General features: G+C 46.4%; 1 protein-coding gene across 2 annotated transcripts in view; it reads right to left on the bottom strand.

Annotated features, from left to right (window-relative positions):
- The window catches only part of MEAF6 (MYST/Esa1 associated factor 6), a 115,941-nt gene that overhangs the window by 58,401 nt on the left and 45,167 nt on the right, over window positions 1–12,373 (bottom strand). For both annotated transcript variants that reach the window (XM_069223876.1, XM_069223877.1), the window contains exon 5: window positions 6,345–6,534. In XM_069223876.1, coding sequence (XP_069079977.1) covers window positions 6,345–6,534 — 190 coding nt within the window. The remainder of the gene's footprint in view (window positions 1–6,344; window positions 6,535–12,373) is intronic.

Below are 12,373 nucleotides of genomic sequence, written 5' to 3'. Positions count from 1 at the left end.
CAGACCAGGGGGGTTTTGTAGGGCACCGGGGGAGACACAAGTTCACACAAAAAGTACACCCTCAGCGGCACTGGGGAGGCCGGGTGCAGTGTAGAAACAAGCGTCGGGTTTCCAATGTAAATCAATGGGAGACCAAGGGGTCTCTTCAGCGATGCAGGCAGGCAAGGGGAGGGCTCCTCGGGGTCACACAATTGGCACACCCTGGCATCCAGGTAAGTCCCTTGTAACTGGTACCCCTGGTACCAAGGGCCCTGATGCCAGGGAAGGTCTCTAAGGGCTGCAGCATATCTTATGCCACCCTGGGGACCCCTCACTCAGCACAGACACACTGCTTGCCAGCTTGTGAGTGCTGGTGAGGACAAAACGAGTAAGTCGACATGGCACTCCCCTCAGGGTGCCATGCCAACCTCACACTGCCTATGCAGTATAGATAAGTCACCCCTCTAGCAGGCCTTACAGCCCTAAGGCAGGGTGCACTATACCATAGGTGAGGGCACCAGTGCATGAGCACTGTGCCCCTACAGTGTCTAAGCAAAACCTAAGACATTTTAAGTGCAGGGTAGCCATAAGAGTATATGGTCTGGGAGTCTGTCAAACACGGACCACACAGCACCATAATGGCTACACTGAAAACTGGGAAGTTTGGTATCAAACTTCTCAGCACAATAAATGCACACTGATGCCAGTGTACATTTTATTGAAAATACACCCCAGAGGGCACCTTAGAGGTGCCCCCTGAAACCTTAACCAACTACCCGTGTAGGCTGACTGGTTTTAGCAGCCTGCCACACTCGAGACATGTTGCTGGCCACATGGGGAAGAGTGCCTTTGTAACTCTGTGGCTAGTAACAAAGCCTGCACTGGGTGGAAATGCTATCACCTCCCCCAGGCAGGAGCTGCAACACCTGACGGTGAGCCTCAAAGACTCACCCCCTTTGTTCCAGCACCACAGGGCACTCCAGCTAGTGGAGTTGCCCGCCCCCTCCGGCCACGGCCCCACTTTTGGCGGCAAGGCCGGAGGAAATAATGAGAATAACAAGGAGGAGTCACTGGCCAGTCAGGACAGCCCCTAAGGTGTCCTGAGCTGAAGTGACTCTAACTTTTAGAAATCCTCCATCTTGCAGATGGAGGATTCCCCCAATAAGGATAGTAATGTGACCCCCTCCCCTTGGGAGGAGGCACAAAGAGGGTGTACCCACCCTCAGGGCTAGTAGCCATTGGCTACTAACCCCCCAGACCTAAACACGCCCTTAAATTTAGTATTTAAGGGCACCCCTGAACCTAGGAACTTACATTCCTGCAACCTAAAGAAGAAGAGGACTGCTGAGCTGAAAAACCCTGCAGAGAAGACGGAGACACCAACTGCCTTGGCCCCAGCTCTACCGGCCTGTCTCCCCCCTTCAGAAGAAAACTGCTCCAGCGACGCTTTCCCCAGGACCAGCGACCTCTGAATCCTCAGAGGACTGCCCTGCTCTAAAAGGACCAAGAAACTCCCGAGAACAGCGGCCCTGTTCAACAAAGACTGCAACTTTGTTTCCAGAGGAGCAACTTTAAAGATCCCTGCAATTCCCGCCAGAAGCGTGAGACTTGCAACACTGCACCCGGCGACCCCAACTCGACTGGTGAAGAAACAACGCTACAGGGAGGACCCCCAGGCGACTCCAAGACTGTGAGTAACCAAAGTTGTCCTCCCTGAGCCCCCACAGCGACGCCTGCAGAGGGAATCCCGAGGCTCCCCCTGACCGCGACTGCCTGACTCTAAGATCCCGACGCCTGGAAAAGACCCTGCACCCGCAGCCCCCAGGACCTGAAGGATCGGAACTCCAGTGCAGGAGTGACCCCCAGGAGGCCCTCTCCCTTCCCAGGTGGTGGCTACCCCGAGGAGCCCCCCCCCCTTGCCTGCCTGCACCGCTGAAGAGACCCCTTGGTCTCCCATTGATTCCTATTACAAACCCGACGCTTGTTTGCACACTGCACCCGGCCGCCCCCGCGCTGCTGAGGGTGTACTTTCTGTGTGGACTTGTGTCCCCCCCGGTGCCCTACAAAACCCCCCTGGTCTGCCCTCCGAGGACGCGGGTACTTACCTGCTGGCAGACTGGAACTGGGGCACCCCTTCTCCATTGAAGCCTATGTGTTTTGGGCACCACTTTGAACTCTGCACCTGACCGGCCCTGAGCTGCTGGTGTGGTAACTTTGGGGTTGCTCTGAACCCCCAACGGTGGGCTACCTTGGACCCAGACTTGAACCCCGTAGGTGGTTTACTTACCTACAAAAACTAACAAATACTTACCTCCCCCAGGAACTGTTGAAAATTGCACTGTGTCCACTTTTAAAATAGCTATATGTGTTTTATGTAAAAAGTATATATGCTATTGTGATTATTCAAAGTTCCTAAAGTACTTACCTGCAATACCTTTCAAATGAGATATTGCATGTAGAATTTGAACCTGTGGTTCTTAAAATAAACTAAGAAAATATATTTTTCTATACAAAAACCTATTGGCCTGGAATTTTTTCTGAGTGTGTGTTCCTCATTTATTGCCTGTGTGTATGTACAACAAATGCTTAACACTACTCCTTTGATAAGCCTACTGCTCGACCACACTACCACAAAATAGAGCATTAGTATTATCTCTTTTTGCCACTATCTTACCTCTAAGGGGAACCCTTGGACTCTGTGCATACTATTCCTTACTTTGAAATAGTGCATACAGAGCCAACTTCCTACAACCATTATGTGGGACTTGTAAACCTCAGTGCTGAAGCATGTTCAGTCACCTCAAAATGAACACTAGCTCGTTGAAGAGTAGCAGCTTTTATAAGCCAGTCAGCTACATATAAGTAGACTACACTTCCCATTCTTCTCGAATGTGCTGCCACTACTGCCATGCAGCTCCAAAGGGTTACTTTTGCCCAAATGGAAGGACCTTGTATTGCAAACGTCCTCTGTTCCCAAGAAACCACAAGGATTTTCAACGTATCACTGCAACTGAGATATGAAAATAAGCTTCCTGAAGATCTACATCACATATCTAGACTTCTCGATGTAGCGGAGGATAAATCTGGTGGTAAGATAGCATCCTGATCTTCTCTTTTTTTTTGGCATTTGTGGGCTTATCGGAGTTTGAGAATGGGACTGAATTTGCACTTGGGTCTCTTTTTTCACATCATAATGTAGCATAAATAAATTGCATTCAATTTTGGGATTGGGGACCTTTTCATTTTATAACCAGATGTTCACCTCCTGTTGTTTCCTGGTGGAAATTATTTGTTCCTTTCAGGGTGGGCTGCAGGTGGACAAGCTTTGAAACTGAGATGGTTTAAATTTTGCAGAATACTCAGCACCCACTTGTCTGATGTAATCTATAGTCACAGATGTTTCATGATACTCCTCCGTACCGGAGTGACAGATGGGAAGAAGTCACTCTTTTCCTAGTGGAGGTTTCAATGGAATGGCACATGGTTAGTGACCACCTTTGTCTCTTCGCTGGGACCATAGTTCATGTTTTTGCTTCTGCTTTGCTAATATTGTTTCTGAGGCCAAAGTGGGGTTTGAAACCTGTGTGGGGGAATACTGATGGTCTTGCTCTCTGCAGTGAAGTTTCTGTAATCTTTCCTATTTTCCAATCAAACAGCTCTCGATATCTCAATTTCTGACTTCATCCTGTGCATTTTCTCAGCTACGTGGGATCCAAATAGGAGTGTTGCCTAAAAAAGGAAGGTTGAGGAGGTTTTCTTGTGCTTCGGAGTTTAGATCGCTCAGACGTAGCCAAGAGGATTTAACCATGGAAATATCTGGCAATATCCATGTGCACCTAATTGTCAGGAAGATGAGCTAGAGCTACTGGTCAGTGTGGCTCGGGCACTGGAAAGTGGTACTCCAAGTCCACTTTCAGTAGATTCCTTAAAGCAAAATTAAAGGCTAGCGAACATCATGGAATACTGTCACTGATTACGCTGCAGTATGTTGGCAATGAACTATGATTCCCAGCGGCCCCAAACACTTGCATGTTCTAGATAGATGATGGCTATCTTGGATAAGGAGTACTCCTTCCCTTTTGGTTTGCTGCATTCTTTGCTAGGCAATCCTGATACATGGTTGATACAGCCAGAACCCTACTACATGGAACTCAGATTTTCCATGCCAAGAACTACTGTTCCTAAGGAGAGATCTAATGGGCATTGACAATACAGAGAAGAATCCTGAAAGTCATGCTGTCGATTAAAACAAACTTTGAACTATATCTTTAATGTTTATCTTAGCTCTTAAGACTGGAGTTGTATATTCTACTAAGGTAACAGAAAATGAATTTAGAGTGGACTATATTGCATATGTATATATGAATGTCATGTAGAAGGTATCAGAGTTCTAGTATGCACATTCAAACTGTTAAGAGTAGGGGACAACTAGATATTAATGATATTGGTTATTTTGCAGTTCTATAGAAGGCAAGTAGAAATTAAACTCCAACAAGAGAGCGTATAGTGATGAAGCTTGAGCTAATTATTCAAAAAAGGGGGAAATGTTAGTGCACATGTACATTCAAGATCTTTATTTTTCATACATTTCATTTTTAAGAATTACCTACCCAAATAGAAGTATAGGCAACTGGTTACACAGTGATTGTGCTAAGGTATGGAGCGCACAGTAAAGGTTAATCTTGGTGCTCTTCATAACAGGTTAAGATCTCCATTTGTCTTGTACCGATCCACTACATCCTACAGACCTCCTAGACCGCAGAAATTGATGAGGTAGAGTTTTGTGTCTATGTTTTCTTTCTTACTCGCTTACCATATCCCCTATTCTACCACTGGCCTTCCTACGCATGTCTATGTGGTCACTGGCAGGGGTGGTGAGAGGAAGAAAATGTATTGTTCCTGGTTGGATCCTGCACCTAAGCTTAGCATAATCGGACACTAAATTGGATGAATCTTCTGCAACACTAATGATTTGATTAGAGACCATCATTCCCTCATAGATATGTTTGGGAAGGTCACCCACACATCTCTGGCGAGTCCCAGGTAGATTTCTCATTCTTCCCTAGTAAGGCAACTGAACTGGGTGCCTTCAATGAAGAAGCAGAAGTGACACATTCTTTGAGTCCTACTCAGTACCGTCATTTTATATCCTTGTCTGTGGAAACTGTAAGTTGTCGGCACTCTTTTAAAAGTGGAGCTGGGGCAGCTTTTGATGATGTAGGAACTAGGAAAAGGTTCATAGCAGGTTCCAGATGCCCTGGGTCAAAAGGCAAACTGGGGCACAATACAGCTCTCTAGTGCAGTATTAAAAAAAATATCGAAATCCTCTGCCAGTGGTGTTGGCACAGAAATATTCTGCTTAGCTGATCCTCTGACTATGATTTCATGAAAGAGGTTATTGTCACCAACTGGAGATATTCTAGCCGAGAAGAGTCTGTCACAGACCATTTATATCTCCTAATAGAGTATGATGAAGTAAAAGATGAAACTGTGTGGAGTCTGGAAGAACGGAAACACCTAGGAGTATGAGATCTTCTACGAGAACATCTTCTTGATGATAAGCAATGTGACCTTTGCCTCTGATAAGAATGTGATCTCCTCGACAGTGACAGACGCCTTGAAAGCGGTCACTGGCGGAGGAGGAACTAACAGGCAGCTTGAAAGCGCTGGTGCTCATGAGGAGGCCTTGGAGAAGAAGGATTAACCAATTTCTGAAGAACAGTGATGGATGGAGTGGTAATATGGGCCCTAGGTGAAGTTGGTGAGAGAAGCATTGGAAATGAATCCGACAGCAGGGTAGACATCTCTGGTTGGAGAATACGCCTTCAAGTACTCAAAGGTCAAGGTTGGAAGCTAATAGGTTCAGAGTACTGCTTGATATCGTGCTTGGATGTCAAATGTTTCAATGTGGATGAAACATCTTTCTGACCCCTCAACGTCAACTATCTAGGTTTCTATGGCACTGGGTAGTCTTTCTGTCCAAATTTTGAGTCCCTAGAAGATACTTATGATTGCTTAAACAGGCATGGTTAACAGCACTGAAATGATCCACCACACTAATTTGTGACCTGAATAAAGTAATGCTGTGCTACAGTTATTGTAGAGGATAAGTGATCTGTAAGAAAATATATGTAAATTAAATATTTAAAAAATCTTATTTTTTATGTGTATTGTTGCCCTCTCATTTTTATGTGTATTATTTACCCTATTTGAAGAGCTACACCAATTAATGACTGAATTATGTGATAGGTTGATTATGGAAGGGCAAGGAATTGTGCACTTTCACAGATGTAAAGACACTTTTTTACACTCTACAGCGTGGAATACAAATAGGTCGCTAAATAGAAACAATACTCAACACATACCTGTGTCGGTTTTTATTTTTCCGTTTCTTGTGGCTGCTGTGATGGCTTCCTGAAGAAGCAGAGGCGGCTGCTTTCTGAGGTTTTACCCCTTGCACCGAGGCTTCCACATCTTCTGTTTCTTCATGGCTTGGTTCATTTTCTTGGTTTTGAAAGTCTGGCGAATTATCGCTTTCAGTTCCACTTCCAGGTTCTGGGAATAAAAAAAAGATATTACGCCTAAAGTAATATATTTTTAATCTGCCATTGTACACAAAGCAGAAAGTTTTAGCTCTTTCACAAACAACGCAGACATGTTTTGTCAGCATCACACATACACAGAGTATGCAAAACAGAAGATAGCGGTTGACATACTTGTTATGAATCTAAACTTCAACCAATAAAATATAATGTAATTTTGATTTGCAAACACCACTGAGCAACAGAATAAGAGGCAAGATACATGATAGTCACCAAAGAACTGAGGTAGAGGTGATGAACTCCCTGCAGCAGAGGCAAGTGTGAGAATGTTAGTATAAACAAGATATGACAAAAAGGTGATATGGATCTTGCAAATGGCCTGCCAAGGCTGTGGATTATCATCTGCCCTACTGAGACACCTCCACCTCCCCCTGGTGGGGCTTTCTCTACTGTGAATGGAGCCACCGCTGTGATGTACATCAATACAACACATGTCCATTCCACGCCGCCATGCAGGGTTTGAGAAGGTAAGTAAAACCGATATAAAAGTTAAATGGGGAGCAAACCACCCATGTGCTGCAAACAAGTAATTTTTTGGCCATGACTTTCAAATTCCAAGATAAAATAAATGTAAAGAAATGGCTCCCTGTTGCAGTTACCTCCCCCCCCTTTTTGCCTGATACTGATGCTGACTTGACTGAGAAGTGTGCTGGGACCCTGCTAACCAGGCCCCAGCACCACTGTTCCTTCACCTAAAATGTACCATTGTCTCCACAATTGGCACAACCCTGGCACCCAGGTAAGTCCCTTGTAACTGGTACCCATGGTACCAAGGGCCCTGATGCAGAGAAGGTCTCTAAGGGCTGCAGCATGTCTTATGCCACCCTAGGGACCCCTCACTCAGCACAGACACACTGCTTGCCAGCTTGTGTGCTGGTGGGGAGAAAATGACTAGGTAGACATGGCACTCCCCTCAGGGTGCCATGCCAACCTCACACTGCCTGTGGCATAGGTAAGTCACCCCTCTAGCAGGCCTTACAGCCCTAAGGCAGGGTGCACTATACCACAGGTGAGGGCATAGGTGCGTGAACACTATGCCCCAACAGTGTCTAAGCAAAAGCTTAGGCATTGTAAGTGCAGGGTAGCCATAAGAGTATATGGTCTGGGAGTCTGTCAAAAACGAACTCCACAGCTCCATAATGGGGCTACACTGAATACTGGGAAGTTTGGTACCAAACTTCTCAGAATAATAAACCCACACTGATGCCAGTGTTGGATTTATTAAAAAAAATGCACACAGAGGGCATTTTAGAGATACCCCCTGTATTTTACCCAATTGTTCAGTGCAGGACTGACTGGTCTGTGCCAGCCTGCTGCTAAGAGATGAGTTTCTGACCCCATGGGGTGAGAGCCTTTGTGCTCTCTGAGGACAGAAACAAAGCCTGCTCTGGGTGGAGGTGCTTCACACCTCCCCCCTGCAGGAACTGTAACACCTAGCAGTGAGCTTCAAAGGCTCAAGCTTTGTGTTACAATGCCCCAGGGCACTCCAGCTAGTGGAGATGCCCACCCCCTGGACCCAGCCCCCACTTTTGGCGGCAAGTCCAGGAGAGATAATGAGAAAAACAAGGAGGAGTCACTGGCCAGTCAGGACAGCCCCTAAGGTGTCCTGAGCTGGGGTGACTGACTTTTAGAAATCCTCCATCTTGATTTTGGAGGATTCCCCCAATAGGAATAGGGATGTGCCCCCCTCCCCTCAGGGAGGAGGTACAAAGAGGGTGTAGCCACCCTCAAGGACAGTAGCCATTGGCTACTGCCCTCCCAGACCTAAACACACCCCTAAATCGAGTATTTAGGGGCTCCCAGAACCAAGCAAGATAGATTCCTGCAACCTAAGAAGAAGAGGACTGCTAAGCTGAAAAACCCTGCAGAGAAGACGGAGACACCAACTGCTTTGGCCCCAGCTCTACCAGCCTGTCTCCCCGCTTCTAAAGACACTGCTCCAGCGACGCTTTCCCCAGGGACCAGCGACCTCTGAATCCTCAGAGGACTGCCTTGCTCTAGAAGGACCAAGAACTCCCGAGGACAGCGGCTCTGTTCACCCAAGACTGCAACTTTGTTACAAAGGAGCAACTTTAAAACAACTTGTGTTTCCCGCCGGAAGCGTGAGACTTGCTACTCTGCACACGACGCCCCCGGCTCGACTTGTGGAGAACAATCACTTCAGGGAGGACTCCCCAGCGACTGCGAGACCGTGAGTAGCCAGAGTTGCCCCCCCTGAGCCCCCACAGTGACGCCTGCAGAGGGAATCCCGAGGCTCCCCCTGACCGCGACTGCCTGCTTCCCAGATCCCGACGCCTGGTAAAGACTCTGCACCCGCAGCCCCCAGGACCTGAAAGATCGGAACTCCAGTGCAGGAGTGACCCCCAGGAGGCCCTCTCCCTTGCCCAGGTGATGGCTACCCCGAGGTGCCCCCCCCCTTGCCTGCATCGCTGTAGAGACCCCTTGGTCTCCCATTGCTTTGTATTACAAACCCGACGCTTGTTTGCACACTGCACCCGGCCACCCCCGTGCCGCTGAGGGTGTACTTTCTGTGTGGACTTGTGTCCCCCCCGGTGCCCTACAAAACCCCCCTGGTCTGCCCTCTGAAGACGCGGGTACTTACCTGCTGGCAGACTGGAACCGGGGCACCCCCTTCTCCATTGAAGCCTATGCGTTTTGGGCACCACTTTGACCTCTGCACCTGACCGGCCCTGAGCTGCTGGTGTGGTAACTTTGGGGTTGCTCTGAACACCCAACGGTGGGCTACCTTGGACCCAAACTTGAACCCCGTAGGTGGTTTACTTACCTGCAAAAACTAACAAACTCTTACTCCCCCCAGGAAATGTTGAAAATTGCACTGTGTCTAGTTTTAAAATAGCTATATGCGATTTATGTGAAAAGTATATATGCTATTTTGATTATTCAAAGTTCCTAAAGTACCTACCTGCAATACCTTTCATTTGAAGTATTACATGTAAAATTTGAACCTGTGGTTCTTAAAATAAACTAAGAAAAGATATTTTTCTATACAAAAACCTATTGGCCTGGAATTGTCTCGGAGTGTGTGTTCCTCATTTATTGCTTGTGTATGTACAACAAATGCTTAACACTACTCCTTTGATAAGCCTACTGCTCGACCACACTACCACAAAATAGAGCATTAGTATTATCTCTTTTTGCCACTATCTTACCTCTAAGGGGAACCCTTGGACTCTGTGCATACTATTCCTTACTTTGAAATAGTGCATACAGAGCCAACTTCCTACAATAAACAACTAGAAATTATAAAAACAAGCAAATCTGCAATGTTTGGTGGGTTACGAAATACGTATATGAAGAACGAATAAAATCTACATTTCTTTTTGTGGCAAGTTTGACGGTACCGGTTTACGGGTACTCGTTTAAAATTTAAAAGGGGATGTATTTCAAGATGGCCTTGTGGAAGTTTTCGTTAAGAGAGGGAGGCCCCATTCTAAGATGTCCGCCAGCTACATACTTTATTCACTAGTCTTGTGTGGCATTAGAGTAAGCTTTGTCAGTCCTAATATAATTAGATGCTTATATACCTAAGCAGCATAGATGTCTAGGCAGAGCATGTGTCGCCACTTTGGGATTTAATGAACCTCCTCCACCCTCCATCAGAAGAGATGTAACCTATTTAGACAGCTCTCCTTCTAGGTACGGCCTATTCCATAATTAAAAAAACAGAAAAGAAAGAACAGACAATGTATGTTTGTCTTTGGAGCATGCTAAATAACCCCCTTATACCCTTATCCATAGACAAATCCAATGTGCGTGATTTGGCCACCTGCAGATGGGTGGTCTATGCTCTCTGGGTGAAACTTCTGTTTCTCCCAAAAAAAGTAATTTAGATTATTTCCCTTGAGTGGGCATCGCGTTAGAGAGAAATCTCTATCCACATGTGAAAGGACATAATTTCTCAAATCCTGCTTCTCCGCTGCATGCCTGCAGGCCTCTTCTGAGACAGAGGGGGAAGTGGAACCAGTGCCTACAATGAGCCAGTCAAGCACAAGCTTACACAGACACAGAAGAGGTACACTAGCACATATGGCCTAAGAATCACAGTGCAGCACATTCACATACATGGTTCACAGACTGATGTATCTCTTCCCTGGTACATGCTTACAGACAAAATTGAACATGACACCATCACACACCATAGGTCAAACACACATAAGCAAACACACTTCAATATGGCACAAACCACTACAAGCTAAGGAAGAACAATCTAACAAAGGAGTTGATGCCCATGCGCACTATCACCGAGAGGAGGAGTCACTGGATCCTGTGACTCGCAAAAAGACTTCTTAAAAAAAAAAAAAAATTTAAACTCCGAGCTCAACACTAGATGGCGAGATATGCACAGCATGTGTATCTGCACCTCCACATGGCATCGAACTTTTTATATATCTTTCTCCAAATGGCCCCTTTCTGGAATCCTGTTTGATGTATTTTCTCACAACAGAAACGAGTAACCCAAACACCACCAACGTGTATGTGTGTGTGTGTATATATATATATATATATATATATATATATATATATATATATATATATATGGAAAATGTCACTTACCCAGTGTACATCTGTTTGTGGCATGAGACGCTGCAGATTCACATGCTGTGTATTATCCTGCCATCTAGTGTTGGGCTCGGAGTGTTACAAGTTGTTTTTCTTCGAAGAAGTCTTTTCGAGTCACGAGACCGAGGGACTCCTCCCTTTCGGCTCCATTGCGCATGGGCGTCAACTCCATCTTAGATTGTTTTCCCCGCTGAGGGTGAGGTAGGAGTTGAGAGTATACTAGATGTGCCCATGCAATGGAGTAGGTGTGTATGTGCATAATGTGTATTAAAATAATATTTATTTACAAATTTACAATTCTTATTCAACTAACAACGGCTACAGGATCCTGGGGAGGTGGGAGGGCGCATGTGAATCTGCAGCGTCTCATGCCACGAACAGATGTACACTGGGTGTAAGGAAATGCCTCCTTAGCATGGTTGCCCCCTGACGTTTTGCCTTTGCTGATGCTATGTTTACAATTGAAAGTGTGCTGAGGCCTGCTAACCAGGCCCCAGCACCAGTGTTCTTTCCCTAACCTGTACTTTTGTATCCACAATTGGCAGACCCTGGCATCCAGATAAGTCCCTTGTAACTGGTACTTCTAGTACCAAGGGCCCTGATGCCAAGGAAGGTCTCTAAGGGCTGCAGCATGTCTTATGCCACCCTGGAGACCTCTCACTCAGCACAGACACACTGCTTACCAGCTTGTGTGTGCTAGTGAGAACAAACCGAGTAAGTCGACATGGCACTCCCCTCAGGGTGCCATACCAGCCTCTCACTGCCTATGCAAGTATAGGTCAGTCACCCCTCTAGCAGGCCTTACAGCCCTAAGGCAGGGTGCACTATACCATAGGTGAGGGTACCAGTGCATGAGCATGGTACCCCTACAGTGTCTAAACAAAACCTTAGACATTGTAAGTGCAGGGTAGCCATAAGAGTATATGGTCTGGGAGTTTGTCAAACACGAACTCCACAGCACCATAATGGCTACACTGAAAACTGGGAAGTTTGGTATCAAACTTCTCAGCACAATAAATGCACACTGATGCCAGTGTACATTTTATTGCAAAATACACCCCAGAGGGCACCTTAGAGGTGCCCCCTGAAACTTAACCGACTGTCTGTGTAGGCTGACTAGTTCCAGCAGCCTGCCACACTAGAGACATGTTGCTGGCCCCATGGGGAGAGTGCCTTTGTCACTCTGAGACCAGTAACAAAGCCTGCACTGG

The sequence above is a fragment of the Pleurodeles waltl genome, chromosome 3_1, assembly GCF_031143425.1.
Source record: "Pleurodeles waltl isolate 20211129_DDA chromosome 3_1, aPleWal1.hap1.20221129, whole genome shotgun sequence".
NCBI lineage: Eukaryota > Metazoa > Chordata > Amphibia > Caudata > Salamandridae > Pleurodeles > Pleurodeles waltl.
Note: the sequence above shows the minus strand (reverse complement) of the source record. Positions and strands in the feature narration are given on the sequence as shown.